Here is a 24,745-nt window from a genome sequence, read left to right on the forward strand (position 1 = left end):
CCACATGCCCCCCCAAACCCCACCCTCAACTCCTCTCTGCAGCCAAACACAACCTGAAAGCCGTAAACTTGCTCCTCCATGGACTTTGTCTCCATAAACTGAACTGGGTAGGATTGTTTTATGACTGGGAGCTTACTGGAACGTCTGGAACTGACTCTGAGTCCTATGAGCAGAAAGTGGATTTTGAAAACACGTCCAGGAGAAATAAGGTCCAAATAAACAGTTGAGCAATGAATCAGTTCTAAATGTTTTAGGTTTCAGAGTTTTGTTAGGTTTCCTTTTAGAGTTTGATGTTGTTCCTCCTGTTTTTTTTTTCAGGTGGTTCATGTTTCTGTTTCTGAATCAACTCAGAACATTTAATAACCACAAAAGAGAAAATAATTCAGTTATTCACTTTAATATCAGATAATATTCGTTCAGAACATTGAAAAAGAAATACAGATATAGAAATATAAATCTTTGAACAGATAAAACTATCCCTGATTATTTGCTGGTGAGGATTGTTAGTCATCCACGTCATAGTTATTTCAAAAAAAGAAGCTGGACTTTTTTAGCTTTTGTTAGCCTGTTGGGGCATTGCAGGCTAACAAAGAAGCCAAACGACCCCCATTCCAAAGGGGGGGACCCGTTCATCCGTTTCTATTTGCATGTTTTCTAAACTAAAACCAGGCTTTGTTGGGCTGCTGGATAAAACCTGGAACTAAATGCTATTTCTGACATTTGGAATTGAAAAATCTTCCTGGATGGAAGAGAAACGTCTTCAAACTTAGAAACAAAGTCCAGAGGATTGATTTTAATTTTTTCTTTGGAATTTATCTGACTATTGAATTACTGACTCATTCAAATGGCCCAGAACTTGAGTGAACTTATTAAATGAACTGTTTAACAGTGACAGGAGGAGACCCTTCCGACTCGTCTCAGCACAAAGAAACCCAGGAACCAGGACTGGATCTAGAGAACCCAAACCCAGGATGCAGAGGTTCAGTGAATGTGGTGTTGAAGGTGTGGAGGTGGATCAGAGAGTCAGAGACTCTGTAGAAGGACAGAATGCCAGCAGGACAGTCTACATAGACTGCCACTCTGTTAGAGGCAGAGGCGTAAGAGATACGTGATTGTCTTTTATTGTGACAGACAATGTAACCAAAATTATTAGAGCAGTAGAGCCTCCAGGAGTGATCATTCTCTCCAAACCAACAGTCTCCACTGTCTCCTTTCCTCCTGATTCTTCCGTAACTCACTGATATATCAACTCCATCTCTCCACTCAACCTCCCAGTAATGCCGACCAGTCAGACCATCACTACACAGCAGCTGAGGTTCATCAAATCTGTCTGGATGATCAGGATAGGACTGAAGCTCCTCCATCAGTGTCACTTTCCTGTTGCCTTCAGACAGTTTCAGGTTTCTGTTCACTGTGTTTGGGTCGATGGTGATCTGACGGGAATCTGATGGAGAGAAAAAAAAACAGTCCAGCTGCAGTTATTGATCATTTATTGACTCTTTGATGAAGAATCCTGAGTGATTGATGGACAGTTTGAAGATGGTTGAATTTGAGCTGCTTTGCTGTCAGGAATCAATGAAAACAAACTTACACTTCCTCAGACCTGGTGTCAACCATCGTTCTCCAGCAGGCTCCACCCTGAAAGGAGGAGGATATCAGACCATCAGTCTCTTTCAGCTAGCAGATATGGACATTACATGTCTCTGGGACACACATAGTCTTACGCTGAGAAATGAACAGTCCAACATTTTCACACGTCCCCTCATTGGAAACATCAACAGATTTTCAATCATTTTCCTTTGAGCCTCTATTAGTGAGGAGATTCTTCCAGAAAACTGGGTAATGATTTCTGCTGTCCAATAAATCGCATTTCACAGGCAGCTGAAATATTCCTGGACACTAGTGTTAAATCATGGACCGATCCATTTCCAGACCAATATTTGTTCTCGTTCTTCTTCCATCAGTTAAAGGCACACTATGCAACATTTTTCAGTTAATTAATGTGTTCCATATCGTTTTGGATGATTAAATAAGTCATTTCAGGTTGAACAAAGGTTTTCTCGGCCGCCCTGGTGGTCTGTGGGGGAAATACCGCACTTGCAATTGCAGGAGCCCTCGGCCCGCACCCACAGGCTCAGAAGTCTTGCGAGAGTCGGTCTTGCTTTACGGCGAGAACTGCTACACGCCCCCAGTTAAAAGCATGCTCGTTGCTAGCACAGTGGCGATATTTGTGTAGTTATCATGGCGGAACCAGCGTGAAAACAGCGAAAGCCCATGTCGGAGCAGGCAAGAAAGAGGAAAAGGACTCCGGACAGAGAGAGGAGTCGTACACGGGTGAACATCGGGCAAGCTTTTTCCGAATGGCGAGAGCTAAAATAAAAAGAAGGCTGCAAGGCTGACGCGGACATCGCGTTTCTGCTGATGCGATTGTAAGTAACATTGGAATGGTTTCTCTCTCTCTGTGTGCATGTTCATACTTTCACTGTGTTAGTCATTCGTTGCGTTCGCCTGTCTGCTAAGCTCAAAACAACCGCGCCTGGCTTGACGGAGGAACCAGGAGAACAGCTGAGCATATTTACGACAGTGCACTTTTACTTTCGCCCTCTAGGGGGGAGCCTCGCTGGAATATCAACACCGGTTGCATAGTATACCTTTAAACTGAATCAGTTAGGCCCTCTAATCGTTATTATCTGCTCCGTTTCCATCCCAAAATATTCCAGGTGCATTAACCATAATAATAATATTAACTTTAGTAACAGGTAGTTTTGCATGGCTGTTTAGACCCCAAGCTGCACCTAACACTGCTAAAACTCCGTCAGAGTTCTCTAGAGTGTAAATAGCAGCTAAATAGATTGGTTGAGTATCACTCATTTAGTCGAGGTTTTTTTTTTTTTACTGCTATTTGTTCTACTTTATGTGGAATGGTGTTTGACAATAAATGATTACATTAGAAATGGTTGTTTATTCATTCCATATGAAGGCAGAATAAATGTTTGACTATGATTTGTTCTTGAATTAAACTTACAATTGTGATCCTTACACACACCAAGTAGGACAGAACAACACATGACAGTCTGAAAGTTATTTTTCTAAATAATTATAGTTAGAACTGCATTTATTGCATAAAAAGATCAATATGTCATCACAGACACATTCCTGCATGCATCATAATTTATTCCTTAACTACAAAAGTAAGAACACTGTTGATAAAATAATACAATTTATCGTGCTCTTGCTCCCAGTCTTGTTTTTTGTTGAATCAGAGTTGAATCAGCAAGCTGTCACAGATGAGACTTCAGTCTGACATTAAGCTGTTCAACAGAGTCCAGCTTAACAGAGTTGTGTGGGAGTCGCAGACTAGATTATATTTTGCATGCACTGGGAGTGTTATTTTAGTTCTTAGTTGGGTTTGTAGTGCTGAGGAAGTCTGGGCATATACTTAGCCACCCCAAATGCTGATTTAGGAAGATAATATGGAGGAAAACGGTGAATAGGAGAGAGGTGCAGCCAAACAGGCAGGTTTCAATTAGCTGTAGTTGCTCAGTCTCTAAAAAGTAAATGGTAGTAAGAATTAATCATATAGTGCTTCTCTATCCTATGGGGTCCCACAAAGCTTAATTTTAGGGCCCCTGGTATTTTCTCTGTCTTTGCTGCCACTTGGGTACTAAAAAGCACATGGGATTGATTTCTATTTTTATTCTGATGACTACCAGATCTATTTGCCCCTAAAGCAGGGAGATGATTATTCAGTGAAATCTTTCTTAACCCTTTATAGGGCGCTCAGTGAGATCCTTTGAAAATCTAAATTTCCAGCCAATAGTTTTACTGGAATCCAGGATAAGACCTTATTTCCTTTGAAACATTCAAAAAATATGGAAATTGTGATGGTAAAAATGACTGTCAATGTAATTAGCAGAAACGCCAACTTGCCCGAATATATTAAGAAAAATAACAAAAGTGCTTCTAGAAGAAATTCATGAAAAACACTCAGAGTGAAAGAAACACATTTTATTGGTCCAATATAACCTTAGAGGCTTTAATGCTGATACTGACAGTAAAATCTTGATTGCAATGTAAATCGTAGTTGACAATAAAGGTTGGTCGGTCGGACCAGGCAAAAAATCTTTATATTTTTATATCCAAAATGAGGAAATGTGTCTTGGTGAATTTCTATTAAATATCATAGTCCTTAAAGGGATTAAATTCACCACATATGAATGATTATCTATAGCTTTAAGCTGAGCTGATTCAGCTTTTTCCAAGGAGTGTAATTGTTACCTATAGTTCATTTTAAGAGCAAATTGCCGGTTATAATTTTGATAAAATGCAGACTCATCAGCCAACATCATCACCCAAACTTTACTCTCTGATTCAATTAAATGGCCAGGCTAAATCTCACGACTCCAAACACTCTGAATGTTTGTCTCCACTTTAATTCCCTCCCAGAACTGACACACATCCTGTTAAACTAAAACTTTGAGGTTTTAAAACAATGGTAACGTATTTAGATGGCCTAACACTGTTCTCTGTCAGACTGATTAAAGGTCAGGAAAAACATTTCTCCTCTTCCTCTCTGCACCTGCAGCAGGTTCCTCCATACCTGAGATCTTCCAGTCTCCAGTCTGGATCCTTCAGTCCAGCTGACAGCAGCTTCACTCCTGACTCTCCTGGATGATTGTAGCTCAGGTCCAACTCTTTCAGATGGGAGGGGTTGGATCTCAGAGCTGAGACCAGAGAAGCACAGCCTTCCTCTGAGATCAGACAGCCTGACAACCTGCAGACACACAATTTAACACATGAGAAGAACAGTTTCAGCTATCCTGAGCTATCTCTATAGTTCTGCTGCTATAGGCTTAGACTGCTGGAGGACATAGGGACCCCTTTTTCATCATTCTGCTTCATTCTATCTCTATTCTCCCACTCTGCAGAATCTGTTAGTTCAATCTCTAACGTTCTGCTCTCTCTGCTTTTTCTCATAGTAGCTTCATCTGGTCTGTTCCTGTTTGGCTGTGACTCCATCCTGGAGAGAAATATCAGCTGTGCTGCTGCCATCAACACCTTTGTTTCTAGATGTTGGAGCTTGGCCTGTTTTCCAGTGTAGTCCTGTTTCTCTGACTGTGACTAACTGGATGTGCTCTCTTCATCCTCTGACATGGGAGCTGGCTCGGAGCTCGTCTGCCTGGCTGTGTGTTTCCTGGACGGGGCCGCCTGTGGAGCTGGTTGACAGTTGCCTTTTGTATCTATGCTTCTTTTTCTATGTCTGCTTCTGTCTCCTTGAACCCCAGTGGGCCTCAGCAGATGGCCGCTCACACTGAGCCTGGTTCTGCTGGAGGTTTCTTCCTGTTCAAAGGGAGTTTTTCCTCTCCACTGTCGCTACAAGCATGCTTAGTGTGAGGGATTGCTGAAGAGTCAATGAGTCGATGCAATCAGCTGGTTTTCCTTAGATAGAAAACTCTGAATCAATCTGACTGGATGATCTGGTGAACTGGAAAGTGACCTGAGATGACATGATGTGAATTGGAGCTATAGAAATAAACTGAATATAATCGAAATTAAAAATTGTTTAAAGGTATTACATGACAAAACTTTTTCATGATTTGAGTAAGTTGGGTAAGTTTTCCTTTATGTTAATCACTTCAAATGGTCAATCTTTTCAGAAGAGAAAAATAAAAATTATTCCAAATAGAATAGGCCTTTGCAGCAATTTGTTGTGTAGGCATATAAACATTTATATCATCTTTGATAGCTGCTAATAGACAGTAGTGTTGCACAGATGCCTTTATTGGCCCAGATACTCGATATCTGGCTGTGCAGTATCAGCCGATACCGATACCATCTGTTTGAAATTGTTCTGTGTGTATATATGAAGAACTACATACTACTTGGATGTAAAATAATTGCCATCATGGCTTTGTTAAGCTGCTGTCTACCTTTGGGAAGCAGAAAAAAGACTAAAATAAAGTGAATCCATTAGAAGTTTTTATTTCCTACCTGGAATGGGTGACAATAGATGAAGAAACTTTTGGCTCTCAAAATAGTATTGGTGCCCTAATTGTTGGTACTCGCCAATAGCCATACTACCATTTTAGTGCTGAATCAGGGCCCCGCCTGATACTGATATCAGTATCGGTGCAACACTAATAGACAGGAATTTATTTTTAACAGGACTGAAATCATTTACCTGAGAGATTCTAGTTTGCAGTTTGGACTCTTCAGTCCATCAGATAGAAGCTCTACTCCTGAATCCTGCAGGTTGTTGTTACTCAGGTCCAGTTCTCTGAGACTGGAGGACTGGGAGCTGAGAACTGAGGACAGGGCTGCACAGCTTCTCTCTGAGAGGAAACAGTGACTCAACCTGAAGAAAATGAGAAAATGTGTTATTAAACATTCAATGGAAGAGGGAGGGAAGTCCATGAGCAAAGTTTATCCAATGTCTTGAATCTGCACATGCATAGCAGCTGTTATAGTGGGTATATCACTGTGACATCATGACTGGCCTTACACTTTAACTGTAGTTGTATACCTAGAACTGTCGATGTCTGAGCACAAACTGATCAAATGAAATCCATCAGACTGGTTAAAAAGTTCATGCACAGTGATCAGCACCAAGGTGTAAGTTACCTTTTTTCTGTGACTGTTTGCCAGCCAGTGTTTTACAGTGGCCCAAAGCACATGGTTCAGGGAAGAGCCACTACAAGCAACGAATTGGAGAATCCCAACCATCAGTCCTTCATACCCCCTCTATAAAACATCTAACATGAACTTACTCTCAAATGTACTCATTCCTGATCCTTTCCATCCTCGTCACTCTTTACCTCCTGCTCTGCCTCCTGTATTTTCCTCAGTTCCACTTTCTTTACACCATGCAACTCTGGTGATCTTACCACCCCCTTGTACAACTTTCCTTACATTGTAGCTGATGTTAAAGATAGGCTCTCTGTGTTTACACCTTGAATCTCAATCTTTCCTGTTCTTTTTCCTGAAAAGAGGTCACTCGGGACAAACTCTTTAAATAATGCTTCATAGCTTATATAGTTAAATAACCAGCAGACATGACAACAGATTCTGTAATCTTACTCAGATCAGAGAAATAGTTTAGAGTTTACAGAAGGCAGCTGTTCACCTCAAGTGGCCCGATTAACAGTTAAAGAGGCATTTTATACATCACCAGCCTGCCACATAAAAACATCTTTACATCATAGACGTTAGCAGATGAGGAGACATCATGGCTCCAGCCTTATCAAAATATTACCCTTTGTTCTTGGCTGAAGGACGCCGCTCTCATTCCATTCCCACATCTTTACCCAGAATGAAGATTATAACTGTATATCCAGACAGAGGAACTGTCTTAATTAGATAAACTATTGCGGAAAAAATCAGTTCTAACACGCAACAGGCAGCTAATACCAAGGGGTAACAAACTCACTCATCTTCAATTATTATTATCCTAACACTGATATTCTTCTTTCTTACAGAATGTCTAATACATTTTTCTCCAACCACTCCTACCTGCTTGGAAATGTTTCTTTCCCTCTTTATCCATCTTTATTGTTTGCTTTTGCTCTGAACTGTTGACCTTAAGTATTCAAAATCTCCCACCTTCTTTTTTTCTGCTCCTTGTAACCTCCTGGCTCCACTTTGAACCCTCTCTCTCATCACATACATTCTCTCTTGCTGTGTCTAATGTTAAAGGAGAATTCCGGTTTTTAACACTTTTAGCCCATTTTCTGTAGTGTCCAGGATGAAATCGAATGATCGACACCAAAATTTTGACGATTGGTCCTGTCTCTGCTTTTTGGCTCATGCAGAATCCCCCCCTGGCTGCTTCAGAATGGCTTCCATAGTGCATGTCCGATAATGTCCTTAAAACAACCTTAAACGTTCTTTTTTTAAAATATGCTACTCACCGGGTCGTCAGCGCTGTTCAATGACGTTCCAAAAAAAGTTTCGTAAAGAAAAAACGTTCCTGTAGTGTTTTATTTAGCATTTTGTAAATCCCAGAACTATTTTTTCCGATACATCACAACCGCTTATAAACTTCCGCTTCCCGTTCGAATCTGAAGCGTTGCACACTCCAGACCACTAGTTGGCGACGGTATCCTCTACCGTCAAACTCAACGTCCAATATGTCCTCCTCAAGAATCCACCTTTCGTATTCCATTTTCAGAGTTTTTTAAAGTGTTTAACAGAGACGTTAGCACCTCGACGTCGGAGTACACAGAGTGAAGCAGAAACACTTGGGCCTTGCGAAAAGACTACAACTAAGCGTAAACAGGCCCCATTTCCGTTTCCGGTGGCGGAGGGATATTGACTATTCCAACAGAACTCAATGGGATTTACAAAATGCTAAATAAAATACTACAGGAACGGTTTTTCTTTACGAAACTTTTTTTGGAACGTCATTGAACAGCGCTGACGACCCGGTGAGTAGCATATTTTAAAAAAAGAACGTTTAAGGTTGTTTTAAGGACATTATCGGACATGCACTATGGAAGCCATTCTGAAGCAGCCAGGGGGGGATTCTGCATGAGCCAAATAGCAGAGACAGGAGCAATTGTCAAAATTTTGGTGTCGATCATTCGATTTCATCCTGGACACTACAGAAAATGGGCTAAAAGTGTTAAAAACCGGAATTTTCCTTTAACTCTGCTTTCTAAGGCAAACCTCCATCTCCTCTTATTGCTGACCAGAATGTCATCTGCAAACTTTATAGTCCATGGAGATTCTTGTTTAAACTCATCTGTCGATATGTCCATCACCGCTGCCAACAAGAAAGAGTTCAGAGCAAATCCCTGATGCAGCCCCGCTTTCACCTCATATTCCTCTGTCACACCTACTGCACACCTTACCATTGTCTTACAGCTCTCATTCATGCCCTCCAACTCATAACATACTTCTCTGCTACTCCAGACTTTTGCATGCAGTCCAACAACTCCTTTTTTTCTATAGCATGAAACCATACTACTGCTAACAGTTGCTCAGTTCTGTCAATATTCTAGCTTTCACTAGTCTTTTCAATATTTTCATTTTATGACTCATTAACTTTATTCGTTTGTATTTTCCAGAACCTAAACACATATGTTATCAGGACTAACTACCTTTTCAATGCCTTCCTTACTTCATCCTCACTAATCCTTGTTACATCCACAGTGGTTACTTCTGCTCTTTATACCTTCTAATTTTTCTCATTTGTAAACTCTTCAAAATACCCCATCTTCCTATCACACCTGTGGCATTGGTCAGTACATTTTCATCTCGTTTTCATCTTGCCCATGACTCATTGCCTTTGAGTCAATGAGTCGATGCAACCAGCTGGTTTTCCTTAGATAGAAAACGTTGAATCAATCCGACTGGATGATCTGGTGAACTGGAAAGTGCCTTGAGATGACATTGAAATTGCGCTATAGAAATTAACTAAATTGTATTGAATCCATATCATTAATCACCCTAAAATGCTGAACATCCTTTCTATCTAGGTCTTTCTGCCATGCTAGTCGCTATACGTGCTATATTAAATATTTTGTATATATTTTATAAGTTATTTATTACTTACTATATACAAAAAAACCACCTTTGGGTGCTACTGCCACAACTACATAGAATATTAAACAGTACTGCATTACTTTATTAATTGTACATTAAGTCGTGTGCATATGGCACATGTTTTTACAAATAAATGTCCATTGCTAATGAAAGATGGCTCCAGCAACACCGTCATGTCGACACATCCATTGGGCAAATCCCCGTGTCACAGTGTGTATCATTTCAAGATAATCACGTGACCGGTACAATAAAGGGCTGTGTCTGGCTAGTTGAGCCATGGATGTCCCAATTTTCCTTTTATGAGAGGATGCAACCAAAGATGAAAATTCTACAAACATAAACAGTGGTTGTCTGACAGGTGGTATGCAGCAAGCTGGCCTGGGGTGAAAGGTAAATATTAAATGGGTGCATGTTGATGGTTTACATGCATTTTAAATTAAACATCAAGCAACAAATTGCTTGAACTCACAGATTAAATTAAGACCTGTTACAACTGTCTGCAGTGTGTTCACAGTTGGTCATGTTTAACATATCCTAGCAATGTTAAAAAAGTTAGCAAGATGACAACTTAAACACTAATATATCAGAGAAGTACCCGTTGATGGAACAACAAATACAGTAACAATCAGTGTCCTTACAGAGCTTTGTTGGAGGCTTTAACCACAGGCAGCAGCCTCAGAAGAACCTCCTCTGAAGCAGAGAACTTCTTCAGGTCAAACACATCCAGATTTTCTCCTGATGAGAATAAAATGAAGACCAGAGCTGACCAATGAGCAGGAGACAGTTTATCTGTGGAGAGACTTCCTGACCCCAGATACTGTTGGATCTCCTGGACCAGAGAACGATCCTTCAGTTCATTCAGACAGTGGAACAGATTGATGCTTTTCTCTGCAGAAACATTCTCACTGATCTTCTTCTTGATGTACTGAACTGTTTCCTGATTGGTCTGGGAGCTACTTCCTGTCTGTGTCAGCAGACCTTTTAGGAGGCTCTGATTGGTCTGCAGTGAAAGTCCCAGGAGGAAGCGGAGGAACAAGTCCAGGTGTCCATTTGGACTCTGTAAGGCCTGGTCTACAGCTGTCTGATGGAGAGACTTAGGACACAAATTCCTGAATGTTGTAAAAAACAGAAAGGTTTGTGGTTTTTGTTTTCCCATCAGGTTGATCCCAGAGTTGATGAAGGTCAGATGAACATGAAGAGCAGCCAGAAACTCCTGAACACTCAGATGGACGAAGCAGAACACCTTCTCCTGGTACAGCCCTCTCTCCTCTATAAAGATCTGTGTGAACACTCCTGAGTAAACTGAGGCTGCTGTGATATCGATGCCACACTCTGTCAGGTCTGATTCATAGAAGATCAGCTTTCCTTTCTGCAGCTGATCAAAAGCCAGTTTTCCCAGAGACTCAATCATCTTCCTGCTCTCTGGACTCCAGTGTTGATCTGTTTCAGCTCCTCCATCATACTTGATCTTCTTCACTTTGGTCTGAACCACCAGGAAGTGGATGTACATCTCAGTCAGGGTGCTGGGCAGCTCTCCTCCCTCTCTGGTCTTCAACACATCCTCCAGAACCGTAGCAGTGATCCAGCAGAACACTGGGATGTGACACATGATGTGGAGACTTGGAGATTTCTTCATGTGGGAGATGATCCTCTGGGCCTGTTTCTCTTCTCTGAATCTCTTCCTGAAGTACTCCTCCTTCTGTGGGTCATTGAACCCTCTGACCTCTGTCACCATGCCAACACACTGAGGAGGGATCTGATTGGCTGCTGCAGGCCGTGTGGTTATCCAGAGGAGAGCAGAGGGAAGCAGTTTCCCTCTGATGAGGTTTATCAGCAGAACATCCACTGAGGTGGACTCTGTAACATCAGTCAGGATCTCCTTGTTGGTGAAGTCCAGAGGAAGTCGACTCTCATCCAGACCATCCAAGATGATCAGAACCTGGAAGTCTTCAAAGCTGCTGATTCCTTTGGTTTCAGTGAAGAAGTGATGAACAAGTTCCACCAAGCTGAACTTTTTCTCTTTCAGCACATTCAGCTCTCTGAAGGTGAATGGAAATATGAACTGGATGTTCTGGTGGGCTTTGCCTTCAGCCCAGTCCAGAGTGAACTTCTGGGTTAAGACTGTTTTCCCAATGCCAGCCACTCCCTGTGTCATCACTGCTCTGATTGGTTGATCTCTTCTAGGTCGGACTTTAAAGATGTCTTCTGGTCTGATTATTGTTTCTGGTCTGTTTGGTTTCCTGGATGCTGCTTCAATCTGTCTGACCTCATGTTCATCATTGACCTCTCCAGTTCCTCCTTCTGTGATGTAGAGCTCTGTGTAGATCTGGTTCAGAGGGGTTGGACTTCCTGCTTTAGCGATTCCATCAAACACAGACTGGAACTTCTTCTTCAGACCAGATTTAAGTTCATGTTGACAAACTGCAGCAAGAAGTTCTAAATGTACACAAAATAATTCAAGTCAGGAAGGAAAACAAATATGTTCTTAAGATTATTTGGATGAATGTGATTCCATGTTCAGACGTAAGTAAATCAGTGATTTAACCATCAGGTTAACTTTTTGTAGAAATATTCTTACTGCTCAGCAGACGGTCAGCCAGCTCGTCCTCCTTCATCATCCTCAGGAAGTTCACTGTGATCTTCATTAGTACTTCCCTGCTGCTCCTGATCTGCTCATCATCCTTGACTCCCAACACCTCCTCCTCATCTCTTTGAGTCTCAAAGCTTTCTAGGTCACCTGGACTTAGAACCTTCTGGATCTTCTTTAACTCATTCTTCACAAAATTAACAATTTTTTCCTCCAGCAGCTGGAAGGACACATCAGACGGAAATCAAAAAGTCGAATATCAGAACTATGTTGAGTAGGCTATTTATTCACTTTTACACAAGTTGCAGCATGGAGGTGGCTGCGAAGAGGACCAACGTGTAATACTATAAGCCATGATATTGTCATAATGTGTGATGGACTACTGGTAGGTGCTGTTGCACGGTTACTGTATCTTTAACTTACAGTGTTATGGGGTAAAGGTTGGGAAGTTAGGAAATTGATTTTGAGAGAGCGGAGTTTGTGCGCTGGTGTAAAACTTACGGTAAATAAAAAAAGCGTGGGCCTGGTGCTTAGGAGGCTTAAAGGAGTGTTACACTGGTGTGGGAGCATTATCTATGGACTGACGCCTGGAACTATTGCAAGCGACCCTGCTCACCACTCTGGGAAGTTAAGACCTAGAAGCAGGAGATGCCCATCCACGGCTGCCCATTCATGGGGTGAGGGAAACAGCTCTACAGCTGTCTACTGAGGTAGGATTCTTCTCAGGTTTGTCTCGGTTTGGGGTCCTTTCCTGCCATGAACCCCATTTTGGCAAGACAGAGTTGATGTCATGTGATGCACCATCATGGGATGAAAACAAAAATGACAGCACCCATGGTCAGCTGTGTATGGTAAATATAAAGACACCATTGTTCAGTGGCAAGACACAGTGGGAAGTGTTTATTGCCCAGTTGTGCATCACTAGTTGTTGCAGCTGGCTGGTCAGAGAAACATAAAGCTCTACAATTAGCTTTGTGCCTACGTGAAAATAGAATAGCATGTTTGCTTCTACTGAGTGAAAGGGACAGGGTTGACTATGCTGCTCTGTTAGGAACACTTCAGAGAAGGTTTAACAGTTTAAGCCAACAGAGAGAGACTACCTGGAGAGACTAAACATTTTAGTTCAGCTCTGGAGTTACTTAACCAGACTGTCTTAGGCTTGTCCCTCTCCATTTTCCCTTTCAAATTTTCTCCATACATGCACTAAGTCCTGCTGTGATATTTTCTCACGAGACTTTAATAAGTATGGCTGGTGGGGTTGGCGACTTTTTTTTTTAAAATCGCACTTGTGCCTCATTTTTCCGGATAGTAAGCTGACAGGAAAGGGGGTATGAGAGAGAGGGAAGGAGATGCAGGCAAGATTCGAACCCAGGTCAGCTACGTCAAGGACTAAGTCCTCCATACATGGGTGGTACAAGCCAACCACTGCGCCACCAAAGCACGCCCGGGGATGGAGACTGTATAGAGCTGGTGCAGGTAGTGAAAGAGCCGATTTAAAGTAAATATTTTCCATCTTAAAGGTGGGGTATGTGATGTTTTCTGGAGCATGTTTTTACCATACTGATTGAAAACCTCCTCACGAGCCCATTGCGCCAACTGAGATAGAATGTTTGGAAAAAAAACGAAATCTTTTAGTCCAGTGTAGAGGGCGTAGTCAGAGGAAAACGCAAACCAATAGAAGTAACTATCATCCCTACTTCTATTGGTTTCTGGCACGCCCATCAACCGTCAGCTCTGAGCTCTCCCCACCCCTCCCCCCTGCGCGTTCACAGACTCGTGACACCCCCCCCCCCCCCCCCCCCCCCCCAAGTGCCGGCGCAGGAGTCATTTCAGGTAACTCCACCCAACCGTGAACTTCAAATGCTACTAGAGAGCTAGCTAGCTAGCTATCAAGCCCAACTCCACAGATTTATCTCACACAGCCAGAGAGAATATTGACTATGGCAGAAAAGACGACAACAACGGGTTCGAAAAGAAAAGGCAAAACTGTGCTTGAAAAAGCAACAGCTAGGATAAAAGCTACAGAAGAACGAAACAGGACGAGAGTGGTAATCGGTACAGCTTTCCAACGTTGGCGTCAACTGAAAGAAGACAGGGGACTACAGACGGATGCTAAGGTGGCCTTGTTTCTACTCGATAGGTAAGACAACGTTATGTTTTCTTATATGTTGAGATAATACTTGGTTACTTCTTATTTACCACATTAGTGAGAAAGTCAAAGATGTCGACTACATGCAATGTCCCAGCATGTTTCTCTAGCTTACTAGCTCCGTCTGAAATATTGATTGCTATCATGGCACTATAAAGTATTATCTCGGGAACATCCGAACATTCTCGACTGACAGCAGGCGCGTTCATGTAATTTGGAGGCGTGGTTTCGTGGGGTGGGCTGAAGGTGTGTATATTTTCAAAAATGTAGCTGGCAGGAACCGTTTATCCAGGATCATATACCCCACCTTTAACTGCTATGACACTCACTGGTATGCCTCTCAGCTTTTAGCTACCTCTAGCATTGAAAAGTCGATGTATGTTTGAGTCTCGTGAAAATCACTACAAAGGAACTAGTGAGTGTGTTGAACTGTTTTGTTGTAGCCTGCTAATGCTAATACCCCTGTTTGATATAGTGTTAGCTTTGCCCCAGCGCTAGTTTCTTTTACTATTGATTTCCATTGTTTACAGAATCATAGCTAACAACTATATTACCTAGCTTCCACAGTCATAGAGTAATGTTGCATTAGTCTGTTTTTTGCTTTCATTTGACCAATGAGGTTAAAATCACTGACATACTGTGTGGAGCCTTATTAAGCACATGTTCAACCTTCTCCCAGAGCTGAACTTGGATCTTCTGATTATAGCTTTATTTTTTTATACTTCTTATCCGCATTTACCTACATATGCTCCAATTGGCATTGGAGAGGGTGATGACAAGATTTTATGGAGGAAATGAGGACGCACCAGTTGTCAGAGCAAAAGCTACACCTGCCGAGTGGATGGAGATACACTGGAGATCACTCAGCATGGTCCAGGTGGCTACTCTCCAGTCATCTACTCCTCGTAATGGTCATCGCCACTGCCCATAAAGCTGCTGGGGTTGTCAACAGTTTGGACATCTTTTTCGGCCGTGTTTACTGCAGCGCAGGGAAAAGGTCAGGAGCCTGAGTATGCGGTAGTACATGGGCCTTTGAGACATACACCCCCACATCTCCCCCATTATGACTTGGCATAGTCATTGCTGTTGGCTTTTGACATGTCCCTGTGATGACTGACAGGGTGTCCTGCGTAGCTCTCTGTTGTGGCATAGGCCATAATCATGGTTTTTGGACATTGGGAACCAGTGTCCATATTTCATCTTGAAGCTGAGATAACAGTAGAGGCTGGAAAAAACAGAAACCCACAAGACCAGAGTGACAAGGCGTTTGAACAAAAGGTGGCCCCCCTATCTGAGGAGCTTTGTGATAAACAAAGCCAGCAGACTCTGAATCAGCAGGAGGTCAAACCAGTCAAAAGGAAAACAGTTCCTGAAACAGACACAAACTCTCTAAATTCTGAGTTAACATAAATTAGCTCTGAAGATGTTCAGAGTCAAAGTGGTGCCACAGCAGAGACAGGAAGAAACAATTAGATCACTTGGTAAAGTCAGGCGGTTTAAAACTATCCAATCCATTCTCTGTCTCACACCACTTTGATCGAGCACCAAGTGCCAGAATTCACAGCTTGAAAAACTCTAAAGCCGAGCGTACACTGTGCAATTTTTTTTTCAGTCATTGCACGCAGCTACTGCCCACACTGTACCACTAATTGCAGGGTTTAGTCGTACAGTGTGAGCTCACAGCTCACGATTTATGTTCGGCCCGACCGGCTCACACCGTACGACTTAAAAGCACGTCGGACTCAGCTCCGCAGTGAGATGGAGCTGCTCTGACTCGTTTATCCAGAAGCCAAATGAGTAGAAGGAGGATATTAACCTCAGTAGAGTGAAACACACTGCCTTGGCAATTTGTGGAACTTTGTGCTGAAAGCCCTGAAAAGAAAAGGTGACGACATATTTGGAAAAGAGACATGCATGAGCAAACAGTGTACGCCGGGCTTAAGGAGAATCAGTCTCCATTTTTTCATCAAAGGTTAGCTCAAAATCCCCCACCAATTTATGAGCAGAACCAACTTCCTGATGGACCAGGTCCACCGATTGGCAATAGAATTCAAAAAATTTTATCCTTGGCCAAACGCTTGATATTTTTGACCCAGAAAGTCAATAATCCAACATAATGGATTACCTGGAATCGTAGCTACAAAATATTAAATGACAACAATTGCAAATGTTCAATAAAAGACATCCAGTCACATTCACACAATCCCACCCTTACAACCATAAGGACAATACAAGCACTCAACCAAGAGGCACATAGAGGCACACAGGAGTAACCAGGTGCCACCATGGGGAGGAGAGCTGTTCAGCACCGGACTCAGCTGTTTACCTACACCTGAAGGCTAAATGACACTCGTTGGAGGAGAGCAACGTCCATATTCTGGCCCAGGAAGACAGATGGTTTGAGAGAGGGGTTAAGGACTGGAAAAACCATCTCTCAACAGAGGAGGGGGTCTTAGACAACCTTTTACTTACTTACAAAGCACTTTGCTGAAATGTCTGTCTTGTGTTTACATGTGCCTTCATTTGTCCCTGTAACTCTTTCTTATCTACACCCTCTTGTCTGGTTAATTCCTATTACTCATTGTTCCTCTGCCCAGAGCGCCTAACCCCTAACAGACAGTTGGCCGTGTTTTTATAGAACAACTAACATTCCTAAAGTTATATCATTAATATTAGATAACATAAAGTCAGCAGAGTAATTATTTGCATAACAAATGGAGAAGTGATGGTTTTACATGTACAGACCGTAAATACAGACTCCAGACGGATCTGATGAGGGTGGGCAGATGGAGCACTATGAAGCTTTGAATTCTGTTGGTCCACTCTGTGGAGGAAACAGGAACAATTAGCTCACATTCTCTCTGGCCACTGTAAGATAAACACAAGGTAAAGGCCCAGAATGCGATATCCAGAAGCATCAGTGAACCAGTTTACCTGATCCAACTGAGAATCAGATTTACTCCCAGTAACGATATTGTTCTTGTTTCTTTTTCAACCACCTGAGGTAAATAAAACACTTTGAAAATACTGCAAACAAATACCAGCAATCGGTCTCCGCCAAGTGACGTCAATTGTTTACCTCGGGCGCGGTACACTATGCCTTTTCCACTTAAAATGGCGTCTTAGCAACAAATGTCACGTGACTGGCGGAGACCGATTTTCCTAAATCCGCCCCTGTTTTCAGGCTTATGTTAACTGTAATGACTTATCTTGGACAGGCTGCTATGTAAACAGGCCTTTAGTCCTTCGTTTAGCTATGCTGCGGTTGTTTACACTACACCTTTTCCAACTAAAATGGCGTCTTAGCAACAAAAGTCACGTGACTGGCGGAGACCGATAATGGCATTTACAGTGGGGGAAATAAGTATTTGACCCCTTGCTGATTTTGCAGGTTTGCCCACTTACAAAGAATGCAACGATCTGCAATTGGGATTCTGTCTCTCACTGTACATTCTAACAGTGAGAGACAGAATCCCAAAGAAAATTCCAGAAAATCACAACATATGGATTTATAAAAATTGATAACCATCTGATGAGGAAAAACAAGTACATGACCCCCTACCAAACAGCAAGTATTCTGACTCCAACAAGCCAGTTAGTCTTTCTTTAAGACACAGCCCCAATCCCAACCAATTATCTACATCAAATACACCTGCCTCACCTTGTTACCTGTATAAAAGACACATGTCAACACCCAAACAACCAGCACCAGCACCATGGGCAAGACCAACGAGCTTTCTACAGATAAATTATAACCAAAGCAAATATTTCATTGAATTCTGTTTATCTTTGGATAAAGATCCAGATGAAAAGGTTCATAGATCTTTAAATATTTCTCTCTCATTTTTATCTATTTCAACATTTCAACATTTTACTTCACATATTTTTGAAATGTAGGTCCAGATTGCCATGACATTGGAAGGCAATTATGGAGGTTCTCTCTGTATTTTCTATATCCAAACCCTGTGAATTTAAATCCATGTTGACCCCTGAGCAGCAGGAACTGAGGGGGAAATTGAAGAAATAAAGCCAAAATTGCCAAAGTAGAAAGCAGAATGTTTTTGTTCTTTGCCTTTTTGGAGTATTGCAGATTTTATTGATCTATGTGTGCTAAAATGGAATATCAGAATGTGCCTTTTCTCAGCTGAATCAGAGAGAAAAATCTTGTACCAGTCTCTATGCTGGAGTTAAGTTATGCAGTAAGTTAAGAGTGAGGATGACAGAGAGCAGTTTCCTCACTACTCTAGACAAGGGTGAAATATAGATATATTCCCTTTAAGGTGCTTTAGACTCCCTCATGCTGTGAACAGAAGACAGCAGTGAAAGACATATTAACCTGACAGGGAATGTCCTTGATGAACTAAAGTTGTTTTTCCCCCAAAAGTTCATATGTAAGAATGTTTTTTTGTATGCAGGGGTTTGTTCCAAGGGAGTGTGTATGTTGGAATTTGTACAGTATAAATGTGTGTGCAGGGTTCGCCCCAGCAGAGCTTTTCCTCTCTGTCTGTAGACATAAAATAAATCTTTGTTTTTGCAAGAATTGCTTCTGCCTCAGCTTCCAAACTCCACAGTTTAATGCATAATTAATAGTAGATCAGGTAGTGTTTGCTTTGGGATGGAAACCTTGGATGTCTAAAACCATTCCTTTATTGGACATTTTGTTAGTTCTTCTGTCTGCTATATTAACAAATAGAATGCGTTTAACTAGATCTGCTATTTTCACAATTTTTGTGAGAAACATTTTTTATAAAGTAGGACATTAATGCATAAAAAAGTTTTTTTTGAATTCTAAAGATCTAATTTTTCTGTCCAACAGCAATGATGATCTGCATGGCAGCATTCCATACCCAGCTATTGTAGCATCTAGGATAGAGCTGCCAGTCTGGGAAAGAATCTGGTTGTTACTGGAAATTGTAAAGGTTCACTGTTTTTTGAAGTACAACATAAAACTGACTAAAACTATTACATACAGTAATGACTAAAGTGTGATTGAAACCAATAATAGTTTTGGTCCCGAAGACAAAAACTAAGACTAAATTTAAGATGGCTGTCAGAAACAACACTAGTCGCAAATACTATTAGGTTTGCCCATGTTTTATACATGCAAACCTTTTGATGGTATTCCCAAAATAATTCAAAATTAAGACTAATCTTTAACCAAACTTAAGACCCTATTTATATGGAGATAATTTCCAAACCAAAGCTTTAAAGGGTTTCTTTCAGTATTGCTGCTATTGCTGAGCTGGCTCAGACTGCTTTGCAAATCAAATTTCCATCTGAATGCTGTGGCCTCAGTTTAAATTAATGTTGGAATAAAAACATTTTAGATTTTCCACAGTTAGAGCAGCTCACCTTCCTGAGGATGGAAGTCCATGGGAATCAAAGTGAACGAACTGACCCTTTGACTCGTTGCTTTTACAGGACAAACTGCTAGGTTCTAGTTCAGGTCTTTGATGGATTCTGAAAATCAAAACCATAATCAAAATACATTCTGTGAGGTTCTATATGAACAGGAACAGGGTGGAAAATGGATGAAGAAGCCACAGACATTTATACGTAGACGCATTTTGATCTCTCTGCTATACTGTATGTGGTAGAAAGTAGTTAAGATGTGGTGTAGTGAACGTTAATTGTAAAAGATTCCTCATTCCTCTGCTGTGTGGAAATTTACCAACCGTTTTATGGAACATGTATATATAAATTTGTATGTGTGTGTTATTACTCTAAAAATCAGTTGGTTAAATCTAACAGACTTTTTGGGGAAGCATTATAGAGATGAAATGAGGAAAAAAGTCCTAAGACAATAAAAAAAAAGAAAAGAAAAACTGACATATTATGAGAATTAATGCGGAACATGTCCAGAATACCCACAGTTTGCATAACTATTTTAGTCCTGGAGTAATAGGGCCAGGTCAAATTGTTATTTTTATTCTTTATGAGAATAAAGTCAGGAGAATTAAGCCAAAGTGATTCGAAAATATACTAATAATATCACAAAAATAAAAATATTACTAATATAAAGTATATTCTGAGATTAAAGTCTGTCTGATACTGTTTAAGTGTCTGAATCTATCAGCAGATTTGTCAAATTCAACATGGTGGACGCTCTGAATCATCTGCAGCATAGGCAGAGCCCATCCATGAGGCGTCTACGTATATATGATATCTATGATTGAAGCACCTCAGAGTAACAGCAGCAGCCTCATCATTATGTATTTTTTTTATCTGATAAAGTGTGAAAAGGACTGAGGACAGTCAGAGATGAAGATCTCACCTCTGAGCTTCATCTTCCTCACTCTGAGTGGTTTTAGAGGGCGCGGCTCCCTCCTCTCTGTCCTCACACTGATCCATGCTGCTGAATTCAAACCTTCTACCTGCAGAGGAAACACAGATCATTGATCTGAACATCAGCTCTGATAAATCCTCAATGCTGAAAAAAGATCAGCTGCTGCCCTGATTGCCTTTTCTTCTCTTCTTAAAAGCTTGTACACATTCAAACTGATTAGAGATTCCCTACCGTTTCACACTGCTCACAGTTTTATGCACTCCATGATTTTTTCCCATCTAAGTTACTGCATTAGTTCTTTGTCACAGGCCACAAGCAATACTATCAAGCCTCTTTAGATGATATATAATAGAGCTATAAAAATCTTAGATAAAAAACCAATCAGGTCCCATCACTGTGTTAGTCTGAACAATTTAAAAATGCTAAATGTTGAGAACTTTGTGAAATTTGCTCGGTTAAAACTGGTTTACAAATGCTTGCATGATAAGGCCCCTAAGGTTTAGAGTGACTGTAGTTCCCCTCAGAGCTGTGGGCTCAGTCACAAGAGGAGCCACAGTGGAAACTGTCAAGTACCCAGATGCAAAACCTCCTTCGGTCAATCAGCTTTCATTGTACAAGGCACCAAAACATGGAATATATTACCTGCAGAGCTGAAGGGAGAGTCAAACTGGGTCCTTTTTAAACATAAACTTAAAGACTTTTTATTGAGAGGTCAGACATGTGAACATTAATAATCTAACTGACCTGATCTTATTTCTGTGATGTTTTAGTGTGTAATTTGTAATCTGTTGTTTCTTGTGTTCAGTCACTGTGTTTTGTGTAAAAGCCTAACTGAGGACAGGCATTGAGAATTAGCTTTAGCTAAAATGTTGTAGTGTGTGACATGATTCATGAAACATACTTGTCCCTATCAAATAAATGAATAAAAAAAAAAATCAATGTTAAATTCACTGAGACAGCAGTGAGGCGAGGAGGCTGCCTTCAACTGCTGTAATTATGCTCTAACGTTCTGCTCTCTCTGCTTTTTCTCATAGTAGCTTCATCTGGTCTGTTCCTGTTTGGCTGTGACTCCATCCTGGAGAGAAATATCAGCTGTGCTGCTGCCATCAACACCTTTGTTTCTAGATGTTGGAGCTTGGCCTGTTTTCCAGTGTAGTCCTGTTTCTCTGACTGTGACTAACTGGATGTGCTCTCTTCATCCTCTGACATGGGAGCTGGCTCGGAGCTCTTCTGCCTGGCTGTGTGTTTCCTGGACAGGAAACTAAACTCATCTAGTGAAGTTATGGTAAACCTTTTTTTAAATAATGGATGCAATTCCAATAATATTAATTGTATTCAATTTCAGGAAAAAATATTCCTTTTAATAGTATAATGGGATAGCATCAGAAGTAGCCCAAAGCTACTGGGCAAATACAGCTAGCCCAGTAGCCAAAGCTGGCCAATGGCCAAAGATTTTTGAGCCCCAGAGTGGAGGTATGTCACCAATCCAACGACGAACAATATAGCTTTACTTGTCATTAAAGATTAAATATTTATCTTGCACATCTAAAAACTATATTAACATATTTCAAAAATTTTCAAGGTCATTGGTTGGCTGGAGTGGCGCCCCAGCGCCCTCTATTGGCCAGCTGCCACTGTTCAGATTATAGAAAGATTAATTAATTCTGTGGGGGGGGATTTACTGGATGATACCAACCTACTGAGCCTACTGGCCCAATCTGAAGCCGTTCTATGGGACTGATAGCCGCTAATAACGACCATTTATTGGGACGATAACATCGGAAACGCTGCAGCAAACAGCCACTGATTTACTGAGTAAAAGAGACTGAATCAACATGAGGAGGAACCCATGAGATGATGAACAGGATCTATTTATTAGAATAACGTCTTTATTCTTCATCTTCACCTGCTGACAGAAGATTTCACCTAAATAGATCCACTGATCTACGACCATTCAAGAAATAAACACATAATGTTATTGTGGTCACAACAGACTATGGAAATCTGTTTTGATATGTATTAGTTTGACTGAACATGTATTTCTGATGTTGGGATATATTGCCACAATGGAGCAAAAATCAGTTGGATAAACCTGGAAAGTTCTGTAACTGCCCACTGTAAGAGGCGGTCAACTCAAGTACAGACCAATCAGCTGATGGAGGAGGCTGATACTTCAACAGGAAATGCCCCCACGTCACTCATGGTTTAAAACCCAGAGCGCAAACTAAATCTTTCTCTTTCCATGGGTTCACCACCTGCAAGGAGAGGCCTGTTTCAGGTGAAATGCCAGAAGAAAGCTAACTGGAAGTAGCTTTCGTTTTTCTGACATCAAAAGTCACGGATCGCAGTGTCCCACCGTGCATAGCTAACTGGGAGGACAGAAACCTCCGGAGCAGACTGCTGAGTGGAGTCCCCGTTTTGTTACTTTCTTTTTATTTTCTGCAAATATTTAATTTAGAAAATCTATTATTTCAGTTCAGTCTAGGAGTGTGATTTTGATCAGGAAGAATCTTATTTTAGTGATCTATAAATGGGAACAAAAAGGAACAACGGAGAGTGAAAACGGCCTGCTATAGCCCACTCCATTTAAACCTTTGCATTAACTGGAGCAACAATCTTCTTCCTCTTCCTCTCCTTTGCAGCTGTAGCGCTGTTTCTCTGTCTTTTAAACACATTCCTCTTTCTTTTCTTTTTTTTGCATTTCTGCATTAAATCTCTAGTTCCAGTGGGGTGAAATAGGCACTTCCTGTTGTCTGTTGTCATGGTGACTCATCAAATAGGGGCTCTACTGATAATGGCTTTCCATACTTTTTACACACATGTTAAACTCTGAGTGAACCTAGAGATGATTGAACTAATTGATAGGAGCTAATTGTGAAACAGAAAACTCAGAGTTCCCGCCAGATTAATTAAGTTCCCGCTAGATTAATTTAGAGTCGAGGATTTCTTCGGACATCTTCTTCGGATGCCCCCTGGACGCCTCCCTCGGGAGGTGTTCCAGGCACGTCCCACTGGGAGGAGGCCCAGGTGACGACCCAGGACACGCTGGAGAGACTACGTCTCTCGCCTGGCCTGGGAGCGCCTAGGGCTTCCCCCAGCAGAGCTGGAAGAGGTGTCTGCGGAGAGGGAAGTCTGGGAGTCTCTGCTTAGTCTGCTGCCCCTGCGACCCGGTTCCGGATAAAGCAGGAGACGACGAGTACGAGTACGAGGATTTGAATCTGAGTTTGTTAAACCGGCTTCATGAAACAGGCCCCTGTCCATTTAACTGACTCAGTTCAACAGGGGGAAATATTTATGATGACAGAAACTGAGAGATTATGCAACAGAAGATAATCGACTGAAAGCATCAGACTCCTTAGTAATGGTTAGTTTTAAGAGGAAGTAATAATAAAGACCCTGCTAGATTCCAGCTGCCGGGGAAAGTTTGATAAAGAGGGTCAAATAATTGTAAAATTATTTCAAATGTAAAATCTAAATACAGAAACATCTGAGAACAAACAGAAACTAAGCGATGATTTCAAAGGAATGAGGTGATTCCAGTTTTACTGGAAAGACACATGAGCAGCAGAACCACAGCAAAAGGAAATAAAAATAGTTTAGTTTTATTTACATAAGGAGCAAACATGGAATTAGATTCCATTTCTCAAATGATCTGTAGGAGCAAATTAATAATCTAATCAGTCTTTAAACAGCAGAGATATAACACTTTGGAATAAGAACATCAGAGAGCAAAATAAGCAGGAAAGTTCCTCAATACAAAATTCTAGAAGGAAACTAAGCAAACTTACAGCCTGTTCATGCGGTCCATAGGGCTGAGGAACAACATCTGCACAACAGACTAGGTGAGACACAGGTGAGATGCTTCCTGGAAGGAGGTGGAGCTTCAGCTGTGATGGAGGCTGGAAGGTAGGAGGGGTTAGTTGGAGGAATCCTGACTGCATTAGACTCAACGCAGAACCACCTCCTTCCAGAAAGCAAGTCACTCTCAGTATAGAAGTATGGAAATAAGAAGATACATTCAACTAAAACAGATCCCTCCAACATCCCATCTTTAACAACAGCAACATTACTGTATGAAGCTAAGAGGCCCACTCTGGCCTAAGATTGCTAGTAGATTATTTCTGCAGGATAGAAAGAATATTCCTCTATAAAAAAGCCAATGCAGTTGCAGAGATGTATC

General features: G+C 41.3%; 2 protein-coding genes across 3 annotated transcripts in view; one reads left to right on the forward strand and one right to left on the reverse strand.

The window, feature by feature from the left end:
- LOC119791947 (zinc finger protein 135-like) overlaps positions 1-24,745 on the forward strand; it is a 64,347-nt gene that overhangs the window by 15,401 nt on the left and 24,201 nt on the right. The gene's annotated exons all lie outside the window — the stretch shown is intronic.
- LOC119791945 (NLR family CARD domain-containing protein 3-like) lies at positions 690-24,427 on the reverse strand. Its single transcript, XM_038298345.1, has 10 exons — positions 24,354-24,427; positions 20,554-20,653; positions 19,632-19,739; positions 17,025-17,103; positions 12,122-12,350; positions 10,182-11,979; positions 6,182-6,355; positions 4,601-4,774; positions 1,592-1,638; positions 690-1,444 (listed from the first exon to the last, which is right to left on the reverse strand). The coding sequence occupies exons 2-10, from the start codon at positions 20,628-20,630 to the stop codon at positions 918-920; spliced, it is 3,213 nt and encodes a 1,070-aa protein (XP_038154273.1). The 5' UTR covers positions 20,631-20,653; positions 24,354-24,427; the 3' UTR covers positions 690-917.

This window comes from Cyprinodon tularosa, unplaced genomic scaffold (genome assembly GCF_016077235.1).
Source record: "Cyprinodon tularosa strain WSP-4 unplaced genomic scaffold, ASM1607723v1 ctg406, whole genome shotgun sequence".
Lineage (NCBI taxonomy): Eukaryota > Metazoa > Chordata > Actinopteri > Cyprinodontiformes > Cyprinodontidae > Cyprinodon > Cyprinodon tularosa.